Here is a 25,636-nt window from a genome sequence, read left to right on the forward strand (position 1 = left end):
CCACGGGTAGGCTGTGGTACCAGGAGAGAAGTTGATGTGCCAAGGAAATGCCGTAACGACTACCACGTTGCCGACTGCGCCTTCTTGCCAGCTTTAACCCCACCAGCCATGTTTTTTGACTCTTCCACACACTGTAACCAATGCCACCGAAACTTTTGACCTTGGCTGCCTGAATCTTACCGCACCTTTCTGTCATGGTCCAGGCTTGGAAAACAATAGTAGATAAAAGCCTGTTTGAGGGAATTAGAGTTGACTTTTGTTAACTGACTGCCGGGGGAGGGAATAATGGTAAAATGCTAAGTGGTAAATCAGAAGCGCAAAGAGTCTGTGGTATACTTTCTGATGGTGTGGTCTTTCTAATCTTGTTACATCATCAGGGACGTCAGGTCAGCGAGTCACAGACATAGCCCCAGCACTGTAAACACGGCTTCTGTGTCTGCACAGGGACCGTCTGGATCAGCAGAGCTTTGCCAGCCCCATAGCTTTGCCCCATGAACCAGACCAGGACATCACTGTGAATCTGGAAAGGATGATGTGGGAATCACGGCATTTGGGAGTTGGGAGTCCCTGCAGAGCTTTTCGACACTAATTTTCTTTGCTTGGGATCTTTTGTAGAAGGACTTTCATGTGGCACTTGCCCTGAACAAAAGGGTGTGGGCTTTGTTTGTTCTTAGATGCCAGGGCTCTTGTTGAATTAGGTATGGTTCCAGGAAAGAGGAAGTTTGTTTTATGGTCTTTTTATAAAATAGTGAACGGGGGTAGGAGAACGGGGGCCAGAGAAGGTTTCTAGAGAGATTTGCCAACAAAGGCTTATGTTAAATGCTAAACTATTTGTAAACATAATGTGGTTTACCACACTGTGAACACAGAGGAAGGCAAATTAGCACATTGCAAATAATCAAAACAGCACTAAGTGTTGGGATATACACATGCTCCCGTAGAGCCAAACACAGCCTGTGTCACCGTGGAGGCTTGGGCTGGGGTGACCCTTCAGCTTGGAACTTCCAGACCAAGTGCCCTTTCCTAGCAAGACAGCTTATAAATTAGGCCCAAACCAAGGTTAAATCCGGTCTGGTTTTCAGCATCCTTCCTTTTCCAGAGACTTTGGGGGAGTGAGAACCTATGGTCACACACGTGTTTTTTCTTTCACTGAGCGGTTTAGCATGCTTCAGGGCTCCCTTTTTTCTTAACTAACACTTGTGCAAATCCTTGTGCCCTGTGCCCTGGGAAGAAGAGATGGCTCAGAAGTTAAGGAGCTTGCTGTTCTTGCAGAGGACCAAATTTTGTTCCCACTACCCACATGGCAGATCAGTCACCTATAGGGAATTCATTGCCCTCTGCTGGCATCTTCAAGTATTGCATGCATGTGATACAGAGACAAACACTCATGCACATTAAATAAAAAATAAATCTTTAAAAACAACTAGACCTGTGCTCAGGGCTAAACAAACTATCTTTGCCCATCTTACCTACTCTGCTCTCTAGGTTTCCTCTGTGTCAATAAATCTAAAGAAAAAAAAAAAGAGAAAAGGAAAAGGAAATAAAGACAGCTACATTAATCTATATAAGTCACAGAATACACAACTTCACTATTTATGGTGTATTCCAGGATTATGTGGCCATCACTATAGTCAGCACTACAGTGTTTTCATTCGGTGTCAATTGACAATGGAGACCCACCTGCAGACCCTCCCCACCCCTTCCCCATACCCCTTCCTGTATCCCTGGCCAACAATGAAGTTACCTTCTATATCTTTAGATTTACTGTTCTAGAAATCTCCTCCAACATTAATATAGGAGCTTTCATGAAATGCCTCTTTCACTTAGCATCATGTTTCCTGTTGTAGTCTACATGAGTAGTTTATTTCCTTTCATTGTAAGAATGTACCACATTTTATTTACCCATTCATTCATCAATGGGAATCTAAGTTGTTTCCACTTCTAGGATGCTATGAATGTGATGCCTTGAACATATGTGTATGTGTGTATAAATACATATATATGCATATGTGTATATATATGTATGATATAAGTGGAAGTTTTTATTTCTGTTAGGTGTATAGAAAAGAATGAAGTTGCTGGTCAAGGGAAACTTGGTTTAACCTCTCTTTGTAGAGCTGACAACTTTCCTGCACGGCTACACAATTTTATATTTTCTCAGCAATTCATGAGGGTTTAGTTTTCCGTATCTTTTCTAGCATGTGTGAACGGTGGTTTCGATTTGCCCTTCCCTAGTAACTAATAGTATTGCACATTCATGTGTTTATTTCTCTGTCTTGTTTGGAAACAAATCCATTCATATCTTTTGCCCTCACCAAGAGTAGATGGTTTACTGGGCATGTGTCTTTAATTTAAACACTTGGAAGGCAGAGGCAGGTGGATCTCTGTGAGTTTGAGGCCAGCCTGGTCTATATAGTCAATTTCAGGATAGTCAAACCTAAGTGAGAGACCCTGTTTAAAAAAAAAAAAAAGTGGTTTATCTTTTTATTATGAGGGTGAGGAATCTTTTTAGTATGCTCTGATTTGTAAATACTTTCTTTTTTTCCGTGGGCCACCTTTTTATTCTGGTGGTATTCCCGGTGTTGTAAAAGTGTGTGACTTCTCTCACAGTGAATTTCAAGCTCACAAGCACCTGTGACTCCAGCTCTAGGGGGTTACAGTGCCCTCTTCTGGCTGCCTTAGGTACTTCACACATGTATTATGGTGCACATAATACATGCAGACTTAACATTCATACACATGGAAGTCTGTCTGTTCTTTTGTCATCTGTGCTTTTGGTATTGTAGCTGAAGAACCTTTGTCTAAACCAAGATCACAGATATGTATTCCTTTGAGCTTTAGTTGGTTTGGTCTATGATTCCTTTTGTAAAAGGGTGCTGTGTTCATTTGTTTGTTTGCTTGCTTGCTTGCTTGTTTTGTTTGTGACATGTAGCCCAGGCTAGCCTCAAAGTCGTTATATAGCTGAGGATGATCCGACCTCCTCTTCCCCCTGCTTGTACCACCTTAGTGCTGGAAAGTGCGCTGCCTCCTCTGGTGTATGTCATGCTAGGGATCAAACGCGGCGCTTCATGTATGCTAGGCAAGCATTTTACTAACAGGGCTGCTGTGCCCACAGCCTACCCATTTTTTTTTTTTTCATCTTTAAGGTGGGATGAAAATAGCTCCTAAGTTCCTTAGAAAGTGGAAAGCTCATAAAAAGAGCCAAGCACAGCTACATATCTCTACCCTGGCCCATACCCTACTTAAGAGCAGGTGACAGGGCTGGAGAGATGGCTCAGAGGTTAAGAACACTAGCTGTTCTTCCAAAGGTCCTGAGTTCAATTCCCAGCAACCACATGGTGGCTCATAACCATCTGTACTAAGATCCAGGGTGCAGGCAGAATGTTGTATAAATAATAAATAAATCTTAAAAAAAAAGAAGCAGGTAACAGCAAGTGGCCTATCTTCTTCCTCTGAAATTTAACATTATTATTACTATTTATTATTTTAATGCTGGGTTTGGAAATGAACACCTCAGCTGGGTGGTGGCGGCACATGCTTTTAATTGCAGCACTTAAGAGTCAGAGGCAGGAGGATGTATGTGTGTTTAAGGCCAGCCTGGTCCACAAGTTAAGTTCCAGGACAGCCAGGGTTGTGTCTTGGAATAAAGGAAGAAGGAGGAGGAGAGCAATAATAATAATAATAATAAATAATTGAGTCCCTCAAACATGCTAGGCAAGTCCAATGCCACAAATCTACATCCCAGCTTTTTAAAAATCTTTAATTTTGAGACAGTGGCTCTCCCTAACTTGGCTAGCCTAGCCTCAAACTCATCAGGTATCCCAGGCTGGCCTGGAACTTCCAATCATCCTGCCTCATGTCCCTGTTGATGTTATATCAGACGTCTGCCAGGAGGTTCCAGCTGCAGTTTACTTTTTGGAAGCTGGTTTCCTTCATGAGTTAGGGACCAGCTGTGGATACTCATTCCTTTGTTCCCTTTGTTCTCAGAATGTTGAGGCCCTGGCCAGCCGGAGCAGCTCAGCAGAGCAGAGCCAAGCAGGGGCCGACCTGCGTGAGAGAGTGCTGAAGGAGGAGAATGAGAAGCTGCAGGAAAGGGTTGCAGAGCTGGAGCGCAGGGTGGCCCAGCTGCAGAGGCAGGTGGAGGATGTGAAGGATGACGAGGCCCACGCAAAGGAGATGCTCCGAAAGTGTGAGGTGAGGCTCCCTGGGCCTTGGCCGGGGTTTGGCAGCTTGCAGCCCTCTTTCCTGAAAATGATTTCAGAGGTGGGAAGGGACCATCAAGAATAACTTAAGATGTCAAGGTAAATGGCAAACACCTCTAAGAATGGTGGAAACAGGAGGCCCGGAGGCAGGGGTGGTGAAAACAGGGGGAGAAACACAGGCCTGGGCCTCACAATCACCAGTGGGTCCAACATCAGATGTACTCATCTTTCTGAGGCCCCATGGGGGACCTCCAAACACCTGGAGCATCCATCTTCACACCACTATTAGGCTGAGTCACTGAACACATTCTTTCTCTAACACATAGCTGATATTTCTGGAGATTTTAGCAAACCAGTTATCTGGTTTGCCAGAGCTTTGGAAGTAGTAAGCAGTTAGGGAAAGAGGTGATAAGAAAGAGCAGCTGAATAAAAGAGGGACCCCCTGGGCACCCATCAGATCCCCTGCACACCTTCTACAGCAATGCCTTGCCCTGTCTATCCCTGTCCTGAAGTTTCTGAGTATCTAGGGCTAAAGCTTGGGTATTTGTATTAAAGAAAACAAGAAGATGAAGGCAATCCAGAAGATCACCTGTGGATAAAGATGGGACTCTAAAGGGCACACACCCAAGAACCTGTGACAAGCACGCTACAATCATGGCTGTCTTTTGTCCTTGGACACACCAGGCATCAGAGAACATCAGAGTGTGTGCTCATGTCCTTTGACCTGTCTATTTCACTGTAGAGTGAAGTACAGCAACTAGAGGAAGCCCTTGTGCATGCCAGAAATGAAGAAAAGGAAGCCACGTGTGCCAGAAGGGCGCTGGAGAGGGACCTGGAGCAAGCTCAGGTAAGCCCTCAGTCTTGCCTTCCTCATCCATGTAGGTAGAAACGGCCACTGGGCCTGTCCTTCTAGGGAATGCCTTTCACCTGCATAGCCACCCTGAGCTTCATACTATCCACCTAGACTGGTGACTCAGAAGTAGGGGCCAGTTGGTGATATCTGGAGATGCTTTAACTGCCACACTGGGAGATGCTGCAGGTCTGGTGAATGGAGGTCAGGATTGCTGACGAGCATCCTAGAAAACACAGGCCAGCCCTGTGTTTTCTGGCCTATGTCACTGTGCCAAGGTTGAGAAGGCCTTGATGTGAAAGTTCTCCGCAGTTTTGCTGAGATAAAATACAGATTGTATGTGAAGGCTGGCAGGACCTGTCCCCAAGGCGGCGGGGGGCCTCTCTGCAGAAGCCAATTTCCCTTCTCCTCTGGGCAAACACGCGACACACTATGCAGTCTCTCAAGACGGCTATTAAAAGGAGCAGGAAGAAGTCATTTCCTTGAGACCAGATAGCTATCTCTCTTCAAAACCAGGAGGTTCGTGGAAAATGAGATTTTTTTCCAGTTTGGATGTGAGGGAGATTATTTGAGGTCCTCTGTAGTCAAAGCCAGCGCTAAAGCTGTAAATTGACTTTCGCATAGCGGCCTCAGTGTGATCCAGGGGTGTCTTCATTCTAGCTTCCATTCTTAGGTTTTAAAATGTTGCCCAAATATCCTTGGGGTGCGTTTTGGAGAAGGTGAGGGATGAAGGGCTGGCTGAAGCAGGCTGTTGAAGTTTCACAATGGGGACCCGCTGTAGGAAATGAGTCAAATTTGGAGCCATGGTTCCAAGCTCTAGGCGGAGGAAGGAGGCGTCGAGCAGAATTCCCACACAGACATCACGGCACTGGGCTTTTACTTGGGTGCTGGGGATCGTGGCTCAGGTCTTCATGCTGAGCCCACTCCCCAGATCCCCTTTGTAGCCTTAACCATCTGGGGAAGCAATGTTGAGTGAGGTACGTTGTAGCCACAGAGATGATGTCTCTGAGGCTAATGATACAAACTCACTAATAACCAGGTAAGTGATTCTAAGACATAGAGCTGGTGGATGTACAATGGGACCCGGAGCGAAGGGACCAGTACCTGTTCCTGGATGCAGAGTATTTGACTGTATGACTAAAGTCAATAACCAAGGTTCACCGAGCTCCTGGGGACAATAAACAAGAGAGAGGTGGCTTCTCAGAGGCCTTGGAGCACAATAACTATTAGCTGTTAGAAGCAACAGGGCTTTCCCTTCTTCTGTCTCAGTACACAAAGCCTGTGGGGGGTGGTTGTGTGGGGAGGGATGAGCACTGAGAGCCTTCCTCTAAGGATAAAAAAAATATTAAAAAAGATAAGTCAGACTTATCTCACTACCTCAGATTCAATAAACAGCAGTGGGTACCCTTACATAGAATGCAAATTCTAGCCCTTTTTAGTGGAGTGACAGTTTTTGGAACAGATTGGAATCCATAAACTTGAATTTGAGAGTTGTACCAGATAATCTTAAAATGTCCCACAATTTAGAAATGCCACCTAGAAAAACGTTCTGCTCCTTTAGTTATCTAAAACATATGTTCTAGAGTCTGAGGATGTAGCTTAGTGGTATAGAAACTTGCTATCATGCACAGAACTCTGGATTTGATCCCCAGCAGAAATGCCCCCACAAAGAGAGAGAGACAGAGAGAGACAGAGAGAGGGACGAGAGGGAGGGATTGAGAGAGGGATTTTCTACAGCTACAAAAAAAAAACATGTCTCAAGTTCACTGAAAAAGAAGCAAGCTCGGGACCTTTGAAAGTGTGTACACCCATGCCCCTGTGGTCCCAGAGTCACAAATCAGGGATGATGAAGAGTTGGACCACACAGGCATCTGTGGAAGCCAGATGTCAACATAGGGGTGTCTTCCTCTATTGCTTTCCACCTCTTTTTTGTTTATTTTTTGTTTTTAGAGACAGGGTTTCTCTGTGTAGCCCAGGCTGTCCTGGGAACTTACTTTGTAGACCAGACTGGCCTCGAATTCAGAGATTTATCTGCCTCTGCCTCCCCAGGGCTTGAATTAAAAGCATGTGCCGTCACCACCACCATGGGGGCAGGGTAACGGACATTCACATTTTTGAGATCTAGTCCCTTAGAGTTTCCCCCACATGATGGCATCAACTTCACTGAGTGGTAGCAACTTCTCTCCCCTCTTCTCCTCAAGACCAGAAAATAAATTCTAAACAGAAATCCCAGGGTTTGACCCTGCCTCTGGTGTGTGTTCAACTGTAGCTGTAGTGGGCTGATTGCCCCACACAGGCCTTCTGTCTTAGTTAAGGTTCTATTGCTGTGAAGAGACACCATAACCATGGCAACTCTTATAAAGGAAAACATTTAATTGGGGCTGGCTCACAGTTTCAGAACTTTAGTCCATTATTGTCATGGCAGGAGACATGGCAGCGTGCAGGCAGACTTGGTGCTGAAGGAGCCGGGAGTTCCACATCTTGATCCTCAGGCAGCAGCAGGAGACTGTGTGCTACACTGGGTGTAGCTTGAGCATCTGAGACCTCAAAGCCCAGCCCTATAGTGAAACACTTCTTCCAATGAGGCCACACCTACTCCAACTAGGCCACACCTCCTAATAGTGCCACTCCCTATGTATCAAGCATTCAAATACATGAGGCTATGGGGGGGCATTCCTATTCAAACCATCACACCTTTTGAGTATCTTTCTTTCCTCTCTTTTCCCCAACAGCTTTTGTTGCCCTCGGTTCTCTGTAGAGGTGAACTTTAGCAGCCTGGCATTGTTTGCTGCTTCCCAAAGCACAGCATCCTCAGTAAGAGTTGAGGATTCAGGAGACCTTCCCAGGAGTTTTTCACTCCCACGCTGTATGCTCTGCAAGCATACCTGTAGCATACTCTGCAAACCCAAGAGAGCATGGGATGACTTAGGAGTAGCTTCAAGGTGCAGGGGTAGCTGGATGGTGGTGGGGAGGAGACCAGGCAGACCTCAAGAGTCCCTGTACAGGCTGTGTTGGAGCACGCCTTTAATCCCCGCACTTAAGGAGGTAGAGGCAGGCCATCTCTGTGAGTTCCAAGACAGCCAGGGCTACACAGATAAACTCTGTCTCAAAATAAATAAACAAACAAATGAACTAATTTCAAAAAATAAAGTTCCTGCACTAGGCTAGAGATTTTGCTCAGCGGGCAGGGTGCTTGCTGAGATGGTCTAGGTTGGTCTAAACCTTCCCTGTTCTGTTCTGAGACCAAACATTCAGGTTTAGGAGTCTAGGCTAAATCCCCCCAGCTGCTCTGGGCTGCTTGCTTTGCTTCCAAAGCGGGTCCTTCCACCTCTGCTCCTATGGGGGTTGCTGGAGAAGTCAGTTGGCCTTTTCAGTCCTTGATCTCCTTCTTTCCCTTTTGCATAGAGGTGGCAGGTTTCGTTGCTTTTCTGGCGTGGCCGTGAAACTCCCCCTGCCACCTGTGGCAGAGGGCGACTAGGTAGGTGAGTGACACTGCCGTATTTTTCCTACCATCTGCAGAGAGAGCTGAGCCAAACCTCCCAGGAGCAGAAGGAGCTGTTAGAGAAACTCCAGGCCGAGACTGAGCAGAAGGAGCAGCTGAGAAAGTTGAAGAACGAGATGGAGAGTGAGCGGTGGCACCTGGACAAGACCATTGAGAAGCTGCAGAAGGAGGTGAGGGGCCAGAAGCAGAGCAAGGGTCAGGCAGGCCCAGGAGAATCCGCACTTTCTCCCATAGAGGCTCAGGAAACCCACAGTCCCGTCCCCACCCCCGCCCCACCCCCGCCCCGCAAGCACAGACTCCCTGCAGCCATTCTTTGGACTTGCTGAAAGTTCCAGATGCAGAGAAACTTATCTAAAAAGTAAACACCAAAACCCTCAGGGCCCTGGGCACCTGGTCACTTACTAACAATAAGCAGAGGTGGCCTGGTGTGGACACACACTTAACCAGTGTTCCTTGAGCTGGAGTTGAGGCCTCTGGGCAGAGTCTGCATTTTCACATCTCTCTGACATAGCCAGGAGTGCTAAAGGCAGTTTCAAAACCCTGAAACAGCTGCCCCTCAGCTCACCTCTGCCCCAAAACACTCACAGGGAAAGGCACATGGTCATGGGGCTCCCTGCCATCCAGAAGTGCACCCAGGAGGCTGCCATTTTCCTGATCCCTTCCCTGTGCCAGGCATTTTGATAGTGACTTCTTTAGCTCTAACTAGAATTCTTCCTGGGTATTGTCTTAACTCTGGCAATGCTTCTGGAAGCTATATATGATTTCAGTGTGTTCAGAAAGGACAGTATCAAGGCCCTTCATGCCTAAGGACAAGCCCTAGTCATGTACTGGTCAGTGAAAAGCAATTTTCTGATCGCAGGACTGTGTCCAGCCTCTTTGTTCACTCCTCCGTGGTTGTTCCCAAGGAAGGGTTAGCCCGACCTCCCAGCCCAGGGTCTGGTACTTGGCAGCCTCAGTGGAGGCTTTAAAGTTAGTGATCGGAGGAGACATTTTCCTTGCTGGAATGGGCTGCAGAAGGAGCATTGCAGGGCCACTTCATACCACACTGCTTCCTCTAGATGGCCGACATTGCGGAGGCCTCCCGCACATCCTCTTTGGAACTGCAGAAGCAGCTGGGTGAGTATAAGGAGAAGAACCGCCGGGAGCTTGCGGAAATGCAGACGCAATTGAAGGAGAAAAGCCTGGAGGCAGAAAAGGCCAGACTGGCAGCCTCGAAAATGCAAGATGAGGTAACTTCTGCGGGGTAATCTTGGGAAGGATTAGGGAGGGAAGCTTTGGGGGCTTGCTTTATTCTCCATTCTCTAGTGACTCCATGCAGGAGGCATCCTACGACACAAAACTCCCACCGACAACAGAAGTGAAACAGACACACGTTTAATTGGGCCAAGTTCTGGTTTGATCCAAAGTTTTCTGCCTGAAAAGTTGAGCCACCTTTTATGAAGCAAAGCAAGCATGTTGTTAGGTCCATCTGTGTCCAGACATGTCTTCCACATCTGTGCCTTCCATTATCCCTAGAACAAGATGGCAGCCAATGACTAGGTTCTTTTAACAACCTTTTTTTTTTTTTAAGATTTATTTTGCTTATGTGTGTATGCATGCTTCCATGTGTATGTGTCTCAGTGTTTTCACACTTGTATATTCTGCTACTCATGGAGGCCAGAAGAGGGTGTTGGATCTTTTGGAGGTGGAGTTGCAGGCGTTATGAGCTGCCTGCTGCTGGTGCTCGGATCCACACGTTGGTCCTCATGATTGAGCAGCAGGTGCTCTCAACTACTGAGCCGTCTCTCCAGTCCTGACCGTTATCTTTTGACTACTATTGTGGTAGATAAGAATTGGATAGCCACAGTAAAATAGACCAAAAGATGTCCTTAGGGACTGGGCATGTGGCTTATTGATAGAGTGCTTGCCTAGACTTGGTTCAATCCCCAAGTCTTAGAAATTTTTGAATGCTGAGATACTGAAAACATATTTTTTTGTTATTTATCTATCCGTGGGTATGTGACGTGTATGTGAAGGTGCAAGCACCAGGGTGAATGTATGGAGCTCAGGGAGCAACTTTTTGGAGCTGGTTTTCTCCTGCCTTTACGTGGGTTTGGTGATCACACTCAGATTGTCCGGCTTATGCGCCAAGCTCCTTGCCTGCTGAGTCTGCTTGCATGCTCTAAATCATGTTCAGTCTTATATTTAAGAACAATACATTCTTGACCTGGGAAGAGAAAAGTTCATGGGGGTGTTAGGTGTTGGAGGCTCTCCAGCTCCACGACTACCCATCTCTCTCTTTCTGTCTCTTTGTCTCTGTCTTTCTATGTCTCTGACTCTGCTCTCTCTCACCAGGTCTCCTGCCCCTCGCTCCTGAGTGCTAGGATTACAGGTGTGAGCCACGCACCTGGTTGTGATTCTAGCCTGTGCCAGCTGAATGACTGTGAACAAGCTGTCTCAATTTTCTCAGCATCTCTCTCTACAAAACATTAGTAGCTTAATGATAAATGAGATAATGAATGAAATGGATAGTGGAGGCATCTAGGTCCTGGACATTTAATACATATATCTCTCTCTCTTTCCCACTGCCCCCCATGTGAAGAGCTCACAGATTTTACAGGAAAACAAGTTTTCTCTAAAAACAAAACAAAACCACCAGCAGTAAATTTTAATTTCTTTGATGATCAAAGGAACGTTTCCCGAGTCAGTGCTGAACCCATTAAAGAACAGTGGATATTTATTACAGATTTCCAGAACACTTCTGAAAGGGCCCTGATAACGAATTCCCTCTACCTCAGGGTTACATGATACTTGAGTCCAAGAAAACAAACTGGTACGCTGACATCACAGCTCTTGTTACTAAGAAAAAATTATTATTTTCATTTTTATAGCAGATGGATGGAAGGGCTCAGACATTTGCCAGAACACAACAAATACCTTGTCTGTTTTAAATTCAAAACCAGTGTCACTGTGACACTGCACAGGGACCCACATGGTCATTTGTATAAAAATTTTGGGGCTGGAAGCTCTAGGGAAGAAGGAAACATGAAGATCCCCTATGCAGATAGAGAAGCAGAAGGCCACAGAGATTGGGTGAGGCCAGGTGACTGCCTTCTGCCTGTGATGTGAGACACAGAGGTCCTGATGAGGGTGCTCCTTAGGAAGCAAGGCTGAGTTCATTTTCTAAATCCTGCTTAACTACTTAGAGGGAGCACTGGCAGGTTGAAAAGCTATTTGCTTACTTTTATTATTAGCAGATAATGGATTGTATATGACGGTGGGTCTCACTGACATCCATATATGAATCCCATGCCTCTTGATCCCGTTCACCCCACCACCCTGCTTTATCTCCTCACTCCTGCTGATCCCCCTCTCTTTCCAGGCTGTCTGGCTTACTTTGGTTCAGGGCAAGTTGTTCTTAGACATTCGGTGGTGTCTTATCTGACTTGCTTGGTACTAAAAGTATTTCTGATTTCAGGAATCTTGGAATATTTGTGGAGAATTTACTTGTCATTTCCAATCCAAAAAAAAAAATCTGCAATCCATAATGTCTTTTAGTTTTGGATTTTGGAGCATTTCAGTTTTATACTTTTAAGAAAAGGATATATATATATATATATATATATATATATATATATATGAATAATTATTTTGACTGCATGTATATAGGCATACCACATGTGAGCCTGGTACCCAGGGATGCCAGAAGGGGGCATCAAGTCCCCTGGAACTGGAGTTACGGATGATTGTGAGCTGCCATGTGGGTGCTGGGAGCCAAACTTTTGGAAGAGCAGCCAGTGCTCTGAACCTCTGCTGAGCACTCTCTCCTGCCCCGCATTTTGGGTTTTTCAGTTGGGCATGCTCAGCTTGTATTAGCTGTTCTCTTCTGCATGTCTGTGCTGAGTACTCTCAGGAGGACACTTACTGCTGTTAGGAGGTGGTGGAACCCTGCTGGGTGGGGTAGGGGTGTGTGTGTGTGTGTTAGGTATTCAGAAAGGCACGTATGGTGTTGTGGGGGATGCCAAGAAGGAAATGTTGGCTGTATATTTGATTGGCATTCTTTGTGCTCATTATTTTTGGGCACCATCTGATTCTCAGGTGAAGTACATTTTAACATCTCCCCTGTGTTGTTAGGAGGAATTTGAGCGCTGGAGAAGTTCCACACACTCTTCTGCAGTGTATCAAACCTCTGTATCCAGAGAGCCTCCCATTCCATTCTTTCTGTGTGTGATTGCTCCTGTGCGATCTCTCAGTGTCACTCATCATTGCTGCCCAAACCTGAGCAGGGCCTGTGTCTCACAGTTCTTTTCTCCCAAGGGGGCTGTGATACACATGGCTGGGGTTTGGCTCTGTGTTGGAGACGGGTGTCTCCACCAGAATACAATGCTGGAGTGTCCCTCCTGGGTCTTCCTAACCTAGCCTGATCCTTCGGAGCTTCCTCAGATTTTCTATGGACTCCCTGAAGGAATAAATCTCTGTGGTGGTCTAGTCTTAGCCTTCTCCAGCTCCAGGAGACTTTCACACTGGTGACTGAAGAGCCAGGATTGAGCCTTACTGAACCAGCCCACCGGCTGGTTGTTTGTGGCCTTCTGGCCAGTGTGGTGGTCTGCTCCCTGGGACTCAAGCTGTTGTTGCACATTCTTCAAAACTATTAGACGAGTGCCACCTTGTGGAGGAAAAGAGCACTGCAGTTATGGTTACTCGTTTTCTTCCACACAGCAATGGCTGTTACCTAATGAGTGTGGTCGTGTTCTTGGATTTTGTGCCTGCCGGTTACTTAGAGACCATTTATTTGGTTTTTAGTTTAAGCCCTTAAACCTCTTTTGAGATGATGCTGATACAAGAACACTTAGCGACTTCGGTGACTTTCAAGTGGTTTTGACCATGGCGCGTAAAATAAAGGCATGATGCATGCAACGTAATGACACATCCATCCATACAAATATGTAAATATCTAATATAAAAGCATCACAGTACGTGTTCATACTTTGATTTTGTGTGTGTGCTCTGTTGTTAAAATGCTAGTCCCTGTCTAATCAACAGACTTTATAACCTACTAGTTTACTAATTGCAACTGAAAAACCCTCCCGTTTTATCAAGTGGGGAGACCGAAGCCTAGAGAGAGAGGGAATCTGCTCCTCTTTGCTCTGGGGTGGGCCTGCGCACTGTCTTGTGGCCTGCTTGAGCCAGGCGTGCATACCACGGTGCACAGGCTTGTGTGCCGGCACGTGTCCTGTACGATCTCTGGAGCTCTCAGCTGTCGGGTCAGCCTGCTGCCGTTCCCCCCCCCCCCCCCCGCCAGGTGATCTCTAACATCCTCTCCTTCCAGCTGCGCCTCAAGGAGGAGGAGTTGCGGGACTACCAGCGAGCCGAGGAGGAAGCGCTCACGAAAAGGCAGCTTCTGGAGCAGTCGCTGAAGGATCTGGAGTACGAGCTGGAGGCCAAGAGTCACCTCAAGGATGACCGAAGCCGACTTCTCAAGCACATGGAGGTGTGTGGGTACACAGGCAGGGACCGGGCTGTGGAGAACACGTCTGCCACCAGGGAATGTAGGAAGTCTCGGGATTTTACTCTTTTTTGATGTTATAAATATCTGTTTTTTGTTTGTTTGTTTGTTTTGTTTTTTTTTGTTTTTTTGGTGGGAAGGAGCTTATCATGTTGCAGTGTGTCAAAGCTAGAAGGCATGAAGGGTGTGATTTAGTCTAATGGCTTCATTGATTTGAAGAGGATACAAGTTGATCCTCCAAAAACATAGTTGATGGTGACGTGTCCCTTTGGCAATGTGTCTCCTACAAAGGCTGCAAGACTGGTCCAGTCAGGACCCACTGTGCCTCAGACCCCAAACCTCCCACCCCTGCATGTCAGAGACCAGCTGACCAAACCACACAGTCCATTCTTGGTCCCGGCCCATCGTCCTGAGTGTGTATGTGTCATTGCCAGAGTCACCAGCAAAGTGTGGCCCACTTCATTGTCATTTCCACTTCCCAAGGTTGTCTGTAACTGCTCAGAGCAGTCACCACTTGTGGGTGAGTACTCAGGAGCCTAATACACAACGCTTGAGAAAAACCCACATAAATAAAATACCAGAACCTCTGAGAAGATAGGAAAAGCCTGAATTGCTAAAAAGGAGTAATTTGCAAGAGTGAAATTGACCCTAAACAAGAAACACATGTATGCCCCCTCACCTCTCCAGTGGAAATTAGAGAGTGAAAGAGTCTGGGAAACAAGTCTCAGACTTTGGGGGAGACGTTAACATGGTCAAGATTTTGATAAAAGACAGGCGTGGCGCTCAAGGCCAGAGGGAGATGGCTTAAACTCAAAATCAATGAATTCCTCGGTCAGCTTCGCAAATAAACAGAAATAGCTTTTTTAAACCTCCAGGGTGCTTTGCAGTTTATATCTAGGAGTGAAGTCTGAACCAGTGGAGATTTTATTAGATGGGCCTCTCTCAGAGACCCAGGTAGCCCAATGGCAATTTTATTGCTTTGTTTATGGGGTTGCTGTATTTTTCTAATACCTTGCTTCTGATCTCTTTAGGGAGTCATTTTTGAATAACCTAATGCCACCCTAGTTAACTAGGTATGGATCGTCTTAGGGCCTATACAACCTGGTTAAAAGCAACTGGATGGGCTAGAGGGATGGCTCATTTGGTAAAGTGTGTTTCATATAAGCATGAAGATCTCTGTTCAGCTCCCTAGCACACATGCAAAAAGCTGGTCATGGCAGTGTGATCCCAGTGCCAAAGAGGTGGAGACAGGAGGATCCCTGGGGCTGGCCAGGCAGTCTAGCCTACTTGGTGAGCCCCAGGCCAGTGAGAGATCCCTGTCTCAAAAAAAGGAGATGGAGAGTGATTGAGGAAGACCTGACACTGACCTCTACACACACACACATATACATGCATGCGCGAGAGCACGTGCGCGCGTAGAAACTTACCAAGTAGTGAATAAAGATCCTCGATCTGATGGGCCTTGGCTTAGACCTCATATGTTTCATGGACAGTATGGATTGGGACAGGCAAAAAGCCTGACTAAGAGGTGATTTGGGCTGTACAGATGGCTCAGCAGTTAAGAAAACAAACTGCTTTTCCAGAGGGTTCAAATTTAGTTCCCAGCACCCATGTTGGGCAGCTCACAGTGACTCCAACTCCAGGAAATCCAGCGGGTGTGTCAGCTGGCCTCCGCTGGCACCTGCACTCACATGTACAGCCCTCCCACAGATGCCCAACTGAAAGGAAAGAAAGAGATTTTTTAAAAAGGTTTGTTACTATACAGTGTTCTGCCTGACTGCCACAAGAGGGCGCCAGATCTCATTTATAGATGGTCGTGAGCCACCATGTGGTTGCTGAGAATGGAACTCAGGACCTCTGGAAGAGCAGCCAGCACTCTTAACCTCTGAGCCATCTCTCCAGTCCCAGAAATAAACTTTTTAAAAGATAAGTGAAAGAAATAGATTTTTTTTAGAGATAAGTGATTTGGGCTGGTTATCAGAGCCAGGCAGTGGTGGTGCACACCTTTAATCCCAGCACTTGAGTGGCAGAGGCAGGCGGATCTCTGTGAGTTTGAGGCCAACCTGGTCTATGGAGAGAGTTGCAAGATAGCCATGGCTGCACAGAGAAACCCTGTCTCAAAAAAACTAAGATAGATAGATAGATAGATAGATAGATAGATAGATAGATAGATAGATAAATAGATATTAAAAATTTTGTTGTCGGATCATTTCCTTTGAGTCCAGAATATTTTAACAAGGCATTTCCTCTGGGTAAGTTGGGGTCTTGACACTAAAGACTACAGAGGCATTTCTCCACTTGGTCTACAGTGCCAGCCCCTGGGGGTTCTGCCACCGTGAAAGGCACCTGAAGGGTGTGGCTCTGAGAGCTGGCTGGCAGGGCCTTGTTGTTTTGACTCATGCCTTTCCCATTCCTTCACTAAAACCTAGCTAATTCTCAGGTCTCAAGAGCTCTCTCACAGTCAGCATTTTCTGGATATTCAGCCCCAGCCTTGGTGCTCTGTGGATATTTGTGATTTCTGAGCCATCTGGGTAGGTAGGCGACCTGGAACAGGAGCGAGCCACATCCCAAGTTGGTTTCTGGGACTTTCTGCTCCTAGGAGAGAGGGTTTGGGTTTCTTTATAGGTTTTTATTTTATTTTATTTTATTTCATTTTATTTATTATTTTGTGCATGTGCACACTAGTGCGTCTCACAAGCATGAGTGTGGAAAGACAGGACAACTTTGTAGAGTCAAGTTTTTTTTGTTTTGTTTTGTTTTGTTTTTGTGGGTTCTGGAGTTTGCTCTCTAGGCTCAGTCTTTACAGTAAGTGCTTTTACCTGTTCAGCCATCTTGCTGGTCCTCCCTGGAGGTTTTGGTCACCACCTGACAAGGCCATTCATTCACAGACGGTTCAACGTTTCCATGAGTTCTCGGGGTTTCATTTCTGCTGTTTACAGAGACACCATGGCTGTCATCAGTTCCGGCAGTTCCATAGCTCACACCTACACACAGGTGCTACCTGTGGAAGCTCAAAATGTTGGTTTTTAAAAGGCATCTGCCAGAGCTAGAGAGATGATTCTTTGGTTAAGAGAACCCACCTGTAACTCCAATCCAAGGAAAGCCGATGCCCTCTTCTGGCTTCCACAGGCACTGCACACATGTGGTACACAGACATGCATGCAGACTAGCCCCCATATACACAACATAGAAAGAATGAAAACATTGTTTTAGAAATACACACACACACACACACACACACACACAAAAGCACCTTGGCAAAGTTTACCCAGACCTATGACATGGGCTGTATGGCCAGACTTTTCCTCCCTGCTCTAACTGAACCCTTGGGTTTATATGGCTTGCCTGTCTCCTGGATTAAAGGCGTATTTGTATTCCAGTCTGATCACACAGACCTAAAAGATGTTTGGATGTGATCTCTTGCCAGAACAGCCATGTTCTGAATTAGAATTCCTCCACAGACCAGAGGGACAGATTTTGTTACTCTGTGATGATGAATTTACCAGAATTAGCCACCACTGTCCTATGCAGGTTTGGGACCATCCACGGCCAAGTTCATGAGTACTGTAGAGAAGAGGCAGGTCAGACTCACGTGCTTGCACTCACAGGAGCTAGCTAGCCTCTTGAGCACACAGTGTTTACAAAATGCCTCAGGATGGCTTCTCAGGCTGTATGTTGCCTTGAATGGGGACCAGTTTAAGATACATGCTGACATATCCTCAGTGTTTTTGTTTTTGTTCATCGGGTCTTAGGGTAATGCTTTTTTCCCTTTTGTGTATTTTCTACATGCCCAGTGATACCACAAGATCAACAAAACACATGTTTTTCAAATACCTGTTTTGGACAGCACAAGAAATGATATGTATAAGGGCTGGGGGTCACTCAGCTGATCGAAGCATGAAGCCTAGCAAGCATGAAGCTCAGGGTTCAGTTTGTGGCACTGAATATACAAGCTCAATCATGTAATGCAGCACCTGGGAGGTGGATGCAGGAAGATCAGAAGTTCAAGGGCATCCTAGACTACTTAGCAAGTTTGAGGCTACCCAGGGATGCATGAGACCCTTTAGGAAAGAAGAAAGGAAGGGAGAGGGGAAAAGAAATGCCTTCCTTATGTTCCCAAGACCTAAGAGTACTCAGCTCTCATTTGCCTTGGCTTTTCCTCCCATGGGCACCTCTTGCTCCTCACCCAGGTCAGTGTAACTAACCCATTTATGTTCTCCTTTCTCAGGATAAGGTGTCCCAGCTGGAGATTGAACTGGAAGAAGAAAGAACCAATGCTGATTTGCTGTCTGAGAGGATCACTTGGAGCAGAGAACAGGTACAAGGGAGTTGTCGAAGGGTGGGTGCATGGCACTGTGGAAAAAAGGAGCCATGAGGGGCTAAACCCAAGGGTTCACAGTTAGAGCAAGGAGGAAACAGTCTGGCCATACAGCTCATGACAGAAGATCCATCAGTCTTTATCATAACAAGCCACTAGGAGGGAAGGAGGGAGTAACATAAGGGAAATTTCCTAGGGCGGTTTCAGGAAGTGATGTATCAGCTACAGTGGGCCAAGGGCTTGGTGTTGTCTGTCTAATTCAGGGTGACTGGGCTGGGAGTTTGGGGGTGAAGGGCTGTCATCACTGGCCTGGCAGTCCCTGCTCAGAGCTGAAGATGAAATACTAACTGACTCCTTTGACGCCTACCCTTCTGATGGGCGCAGATTTCCTTGGGAAGTGTGGCACGTGGGCTGTGGGGTGGGTGGGGGCAGGGACTTCTAACCCAGGCTGCTAGGCTCTAGCTCTGCTGGTTCCTTGGACTGATGTTGGGAGAGTATTCAGGAGCCCAAGCAGCAGCCATTTAGAGAGGGACTTTCCTGAGCACCGAGACACAGATGGACAGCTCAACCTTGACATCAGCTCCCCCGAGTTCTTACCGGACACGGCTGTTTTGTTAGGCATTCCTGCCGGTTTGGTTAAGCAGCCGTGTTACCCCAGGGTATTCTGAGATCTTTTAAGCGTGCATAATGGCAGAAGTGCCCGTAGATTTGTTTTGTCCACTTTCCTTGTGCTATGTCACCTTCTCAATATTACGGGCGGTTAAAACCAGTTTCCTGTTCCATGATTTACACCCAAAACAAAACACAGGCATGCTGAACCAGGACACAGTGCCTGCATTGGTTCAGCTACTGGTCCAGGACCGTGAGGTATCTGTTCCCAGAATACCTTTGGCCTTTTCCTTTTCCTCTCATTGAGCACTAGAGTCATGGGATGTGACTACTCACCTCAGTGGTCCATGTTGAAAATTTTCCACTGAGCCAAGAACCTGAGGTCCATGCAGGGCGCTCTGTGGGGAGTCCCCGGCCTGCCCCTGTGCTGCCTCCCGTAAAGCTTTGGGGAAATCCCAGATTCCGGAGCCTCAGAAAATGAGGCTGGGGATGGAGGTATAACTCAGTTGGTAGGGTACTTACCCATCATGCCCAAAGGCCTGGGTTCAGTCCCCAGCACTGTATAAACTATCATGGTAATGCTTGGCTGTGATCCTAGGAAGTGATGGCAAGAGGATTAAAGTTCAAAGTCTTCCATCCTTAGCTACATATTGAGGTCTGGACAAGCCTGGGCTACAGAGATCCTTTCCCAAAAAAAAAAAAAAAAAAAAAGCGAAATGAAACTATTTGTGTGGAAGGTTCTAACAGCTTTCCCTCTCCTAACCTGCCACCATTAGCTCTCTTGCCCTCTTCTGCTGTCTGTCTTCTCACTGTTTCTAGGAGGTAGAGAGGGGAAGGCCCAAGTTTGCTGTACATGGAGAAACTGAAAATCAAGTTCAAATTGATGTAGAAAGTGATGAAAGACAAAACAAAAGCTCCAAGATAGACCGATGCTTCTCCTTTCTTCCTTTCATGGTTTTTGGTGGTAGGGTCTTGCAGCCCAGGCTATCCTCAAACTCTCTATTGTCCTGCCTCAGCTTCTGAGGGCTAAGGTTACAGGTGTGTGCCACCATGGCTGGTGAGTGATGCCTGTAGACAGATGTCTCTGATGTCGTCTGGCCCTTTGATGCCTCCTGTTGAGAGGGACATTTGAAAGGGATGCGCCTGCTTTACTAACAGTCCTTTCTTTCAAAGCAGAGGCAGAGCCAAGGCTGATTTTCTGCCTTTAAAATTAAAGGGCAAGTGGAGAGGGCTCTGGGTGCCAGTGGGGACCTCCCAGGGCCATGCACTTATAGCTGCCTGCCATATCACAATGAGAAGAGGGACACTTGAAAGCTGACCCTCTTCCTGCTCTCACCACTTCTAACCTTCTGATGCCCCTGACAAAGGCTGGTGACCAGAGGACAGAAAGTGGCATCACCTTGAATCCTGGGAACCACATTGAATGGCAAATTGCTGCTAGACACTGAAGAGAAAGCATGAGGGAAATTTTTTTAAGCTCTTACTTTCTTTTAAAAGTTAAAGTTTTCTGTTTTCTACTTAAAACTCAGTATTTTTAAGTTCTTCTGAATTCTTGCTTCCTCCCAGTACATCCAGTTCTTTTCCCTAGTCCCAGAGATAGGTCTTAGGTAAACAGGCCAGATGAAAGGATTCCGACAATGCTAGCCCTCTGACAGGACCTTGGGTCAGAGGTGACATCTCCAGAACTGTGTAATGGATGAAAGATTTGAGGTCCAGAGCCACAAAGGGCTTTGGTCAGAGTCGTGGAACAGCTAGCTGCAGAGGCAGCGTAAGTTTTTTCCTCCCAAGGACGGCTTTTTAACCACCAGAGCCTCAAATATGGCAAACATGACTGCAGGAAAGGCAGAGTGGCAAAGCTCAGAATGTCCGACATGAGGTTAGGCCTGTTGAAGGAGATGAACTAGATTCAACAAGTGGAAAACTAACAGTAAAATAGCACAGAGGCTACATACCAAGGGCAGGACTCCAGCCAGTGAGGAAAAGGCCATGACGGTAAACGTGGCCAAGGAAGGGTTTTTAGAGAAATCTCGGCCTGGCGTCAGCCTTGAAGGAATGATCTACCTGAGAGCTGCTTAGCAGAGTGGGCGTGGCATCTGAGCTCGCGCAGACTGGCTGGTAAGCACAGGATGTCGAGATGCTGTGAATGCTCACACGAGTTTCCGGTTTCCATGAGGAAAGCAGCGGGAGCACGTTTGGAGAGGAGGACTGGGGCCTTTGAATGACTGTATCCTGAAGGTGTGGGGAGCCATGGAAGGCTGCTCAGCAGAACAGCGAAGCACATAAGTGCTCTAAAGGGTCAATGTAGGAGCTGGGGGTGGAGGAGCCCCCAGAAAGACCTTCACTGAGCTGCTCTCGGGGCAGAGAAGGCGGTTGTGAGAACGTTCTGTTCGATGCCTCTGGCTTCGCTCATTATTCTTGTGTTTATTTGACACTTGCTGGCCACATTATTTACTTTTTGAGTCTCGAGGCCTTTTCCCCATACATACTTAGGATAGTAGATAAATTCAGAGAACCCTAATCGAGATAAATGTTTTCTATACCTCTTGAAGCTCGGACTGCTTTTCAAGCATGGCTAATGTTGAAAAGAAGTAGATTTGCTTTGGCAGAATGCCGTATTTATAAAAGGTGAGGATTGTCTGTTTTCTCATACACAGAACAGAAAAACTTCCCCTGACTTCTGAGCTGAAGGAAGATTCACTGAGGTACTAACTGTTCTACTGACTTTGGGACTATTTTAATCCCAGGAAAGCCTTTTTACCTTTCTTTCTTCAAAAGTATGTTTCTCTGCCAGACCCAATAGGACCTATAAACCTAGTTACTCAGGAGACTGAGGCAGGAGGATTGTAATGTCAAGGCCTGCCTGAGCTACAGAGTGAGCACAAGGCCAACCTGGGCAGATTACTAGTGAAACTGTTGTGGGCTGGGAATTCGGCCCTGTGGTGCTGTACTTTCCTCGCATGCCGGCGGCCCCAGATTCAATTCCCAGTGCCATGAAAACAAGCTAAAACATTTCTGTCCATGACTTCCGCGAGCCCCACTGAGGAGTCATAAGTGCTGGATCCTAGCTGTTTTCAGGGCTTGGAAGGCACAGTCACAGCCTACAGTTGTGTAGCTTGTGAGAGGGAGGGCCACAGTTTGACTCCATCCTTGGATCAGATTCTAAAGGTCTTCAAGTTAAGAACACGGGTTGGGGGTGTGGCTCAGCTGACAGGATGATTGTTTGGCACGCACAAAGCCCTGAGTTCATTCCCCAGCACCTCCTAAACAGGTGGTGTATGCCTGTTATCCCTGCACAGAGGAGAGGTGAAGGCAAGAGGAGTTCAAGGTCATCCTTGGTTACATAGGGAGTGTGAGGCCAGCATGGGCTACATGAGACCTTATCTCAAATAATAATAATTGTTGTTGTTGTTATTATTAGCACTTAAAATACGCAGGGTTGCATTTACCTTTGCCACCTCTGACTCATTATGTGTAAATGAGGCAGAAAGAGGTCTAGCCTGCTGAGTGTTGAATGTGCTGGGTAGCTAGCAGCCTGGCTCAGTGGACGTTCTATGTATGCTGTTGCTGGGAGTCACAGGCCTCCCCTCAGCCTTGAAAGCCAGGATGACCCAGCGCAGAGGTAGGCTGACTCATCCCACCCAGGCAGCTGGCAGGCAGGGGAAAATACCAACTTCAAACTTTGGGAAGCTTCACCATCTTCACAGGGGCTAACATGATGCCTTGTTGCCTTGGAAACCGCCAGGTAAATCCTAGTGGGGAAAGCTTGAGGCATGACAGTCACTCTCAGAAACTGCTCCTTTGTGGCTGCCTCACACCTACCTGTTCCTCAGTACCTGGGGACACAGGAACCAGTAAATGAGACTCCAAATAGTCCCTTTTCCAGGAGGAAAGTGATAGATCAAAGTGGGGTTTCTTTTAGTTAAAGCGACTCCAGGCTCAGAACTGCCTCCTACTGTATCAGGTACTCAAAACCCCTGTGTGAGTTGGCTAATAATAATTCTTGGGATATACTTTTTTAATGCCAGTCCAGGAATAAAAGCTTGCCGACCTCTTCACAGCCCATCGATAAACCCAGACCAGGAGGCTGGCATTATTCACAATCATAAATATCTCTGGCTTTTCATTAACCCAAAAGCCTGCAGCTTCGAATCTCGAGAGCTAGCTCAGGTCACAGGCATTCTGACGTTACAAGCGGCTAGAATTGGATCTGCTGTTTCCTATCAAAATGCTCCCGGGTTAGCATTCATTCAGTTCAGCTACAATAGGCCGTTGCCTCCCGTTGCTGTTAGGTTTAATTCGGCCGCAGAGTTTTAGTTGAGCCTGCTTACTAGAGTTGAAGAGTAAACAGCACGTAGAACGCTAAGCTTACATGAAGTATTTCTCCAGCCTCACACTTACTTCTCTGGGTGCAAACAAGGATAAGAACGTGACCTCAGGCCTTGGGCCGGGTTCTGGAGTCATGGGTGCTGAGTTGAGCCTCAGAAGCAATGACTCCTGGCACTAGGCTGGGTTTGTGGCAGAAGCATTCTCCTCGGGACCTTGTCTGTAATGCCATGCAGAATTCCTTGAGGCTCCACGAAGCAGATTTATTTAAGAATATAGTTTCAGGCTGTTCTTTGGAAGCATGGAGGGGAATCCAGTGTGTTTTTGAGGAGACTCAAGGAACACGGCCCACCTGGCTACTGTCACTGTTGGGCTTTTTATGGCTTTGTTTTATTTCTTCCTGTTCTGATTTATTTACACTTCCATTTTAACCGCCCCCTTTCAAGGGGACATGGGGGGTATGAAGAGTTACTATTTTGTTTTTCATCCGTCTGGAGCGCTCCAGGGAGGGCTGGGACTTACAGGGACCCTCAGAGATGCCCGGTGCTTGGAGCTCTGCCTCATGGAAGGTCTGTTTTCCGGCTGATGCCCTGTCTGAGGCCAGCAACTGCTGCTGTAAGCTGTAAGGTCTGAGCTCACACACAGCTGGGCCCAGCACCGTGATGGTGGCAGTCCCCCATGCCCCACAGCTTCTCTACTTACTCCCCTGTAGACTTTTCCTTGGGAGCTCCACAGAATCCCCCAATACTCTGCTTCCTGTAGGATTTTTTCCATACATCAAATGTCCCGTGTCTACCATTCTGCTGAGAAGCAGCGGCGGGGGAGGAGGGGTGGAGAACTTGAGGGGGTTTTGTCAGAAGCCCTGGGGCGAAATACCCAAGCTGCTTTGCTCCAGATCTGATCGTCCCATCAGAAAAGCAGGGTGACAGCACCTGCGTGGGAGTTCCAGAAGGTTTAGCGGGTTCAGACGAGGCATATGACTGGAACGAGGCCTACTCATCTGGTTCCCTGTGCAGCTGCCGGAGAGGCTGTCCTCTGCTCTGCTGTCCTCACCCTTGATTTCCACAGCAACTTGATTTCTCTACTGGCATCCCTTCACCTTTGGGACAAATTTCCCTCCTCCGCAGGATGGGGCAGGGTCCTCTGGCTTCCTCGGAAGGCTCCCTGAACAGCATCCTAAAGGATAGGGCAGTCACCAAAACATCTGTCCAGGCAACTGAAAGGGCTGTGCTCAGACACACGTGAACCCGCAGGCCCTGTTCTGTGAGTGAGGTCCCATGGGGGAGAGGAGGCTGGACCAGGCCACTTGACTGTGCGGTGCCTTCCCACCGTGGAAGGTGCACATGGGGTCCCTCAAGTGCAGGTTTGTGCCCCACGGTGTGAGAGTGGCGTCCCCGAGGAAGCGTGCTGTCTTCCTAGGTCCAGAGCGGGCTGTGAGGCAGCATTCATTACCAGGCAGTTTCAGGGGCAGGTCCACGGCTGTTTCATCAGCATGTGATCCTTGAGGGCTCAGGGGCAAGCGGAAAGGAGTGGCCGGTTGGAGTGGCCCTTGTTCTCTGCTTGCCCCTTGCACCATTGGCATTTTCTCCTTGCCCTGTTCAAGGACGGCCTGAGGGAACTAGATTTGGGTGTTTAGTTTTGTGCTTTAATATTTGAATACTTTATAGGGTACACTGTGTCACTTAACAATGTTCAATGTGTAATTTTCTAATTAGGGCAATAAGTATCTTCATTTCCTCAACAACTAATAATTTTTAATGTGATACTTTTTGTTCCTTGAGTATTTCACGCACGTATACAATGTATGTCACCCTCATAGCTCCTCTTAACTTCATAGTTTCCCCTTTTAATCTTTTTTTCCTGAGGAAATGTCATATAGTCCATTTTGAACATGTTCATTGCCCTTCCTCAACTCTGCCACCATCCCTCACCCCCCAACTTAACGCTCCCTCATTTAAAAGGAAAAACAGAACAAAACCTGGAGTCCTGTTGGCCAGCTACCCTTGGGCACTGGGCCTTCTCTGCTGTGTGGTCAGTACAGTTGTCACGTCATTGAAGAAAACTGATTTTCCCTCACCGAGCAGCAATTAAGTGTCGCTAGCTCCCTAGCTAGGGCTAGGGTTTCATGTCCACTTCCCCTCCTGGGTGCTGGGGTTTTATCTGAGCTTGTGCAGGCCTTGTACACGCTGTCACGGTCTCCGAGTTCCTCTGTGGATCTGTCCCATTGTGTCTGGAAAAGTTTCCTTGACGTCATCCACCACCTCTGGTTCTTACCGTCTTTTTACCTTTCTCCTCCACATAGACCCCTGCACCTTGAGGGGAGGGGTGTGGCTTATCCTGTTTAGAG

The 25,636-nt window shown here is 47.1% G+C and overlaps 1 protein-coding gene across 7 annotated transcripts in view; it reads left to right on the forward strand.

Moving 5' to 3' along the window:
• Cgnl1 (cingulin like 1) overlaps positions 1 to 25,636 on the forward strand; it is a 147,066-nt gene that overhangs the window by 111,290 nt on the left and 10,140 nt on the right. For all 7 annotated transcript variants that reach the window (XM_060384808.1, XM_060384807.1, XM_060384809.1 and 4 more), the window contains exons 9-14: positions 3,988 to 4,194; positions 4,945 to 5,049; positions 8,572 to 8,724; positions 9,613 to 9,783; positions 13,863 to 14,024; positions 18,268 to 18,357. In XM_060384808.1, coding sequence (XP_060240791.1) covers positions 3,988 to 4,194; positions 4,945 to 5,049; positions 8,572 to 8,724; positions 9,613 to 9,783; positions 13,863 to 14,024; positions 18,268 to 18,357 — 888 coding nt within the window. The remainder of the gene's footprint in view (positions 1 to 3,987; positions 4,195 to 4,944; positions 5,050 to 8,571; positions 8,725 to 9,612; positions 9,784 to 13,862; positions 14,025 to 18,267; positions 18,358 to 25,636) is intronic.

Source organism: Meriones unguiculatus, chromosome 6 (genome assembly GCF_030254825.1).
Source record: "Meriones unguiculatus strain TT.TT164.6M chromosome 6, Bangor_MerUng_6.1, whole genome shotgun sequence".
Taxonomy (NCBI): Eukaryota; Metazoa; Chordata; class Mammalia; order Rodentia; family Muridae; genus Meriones; species Meriones unguiculatus.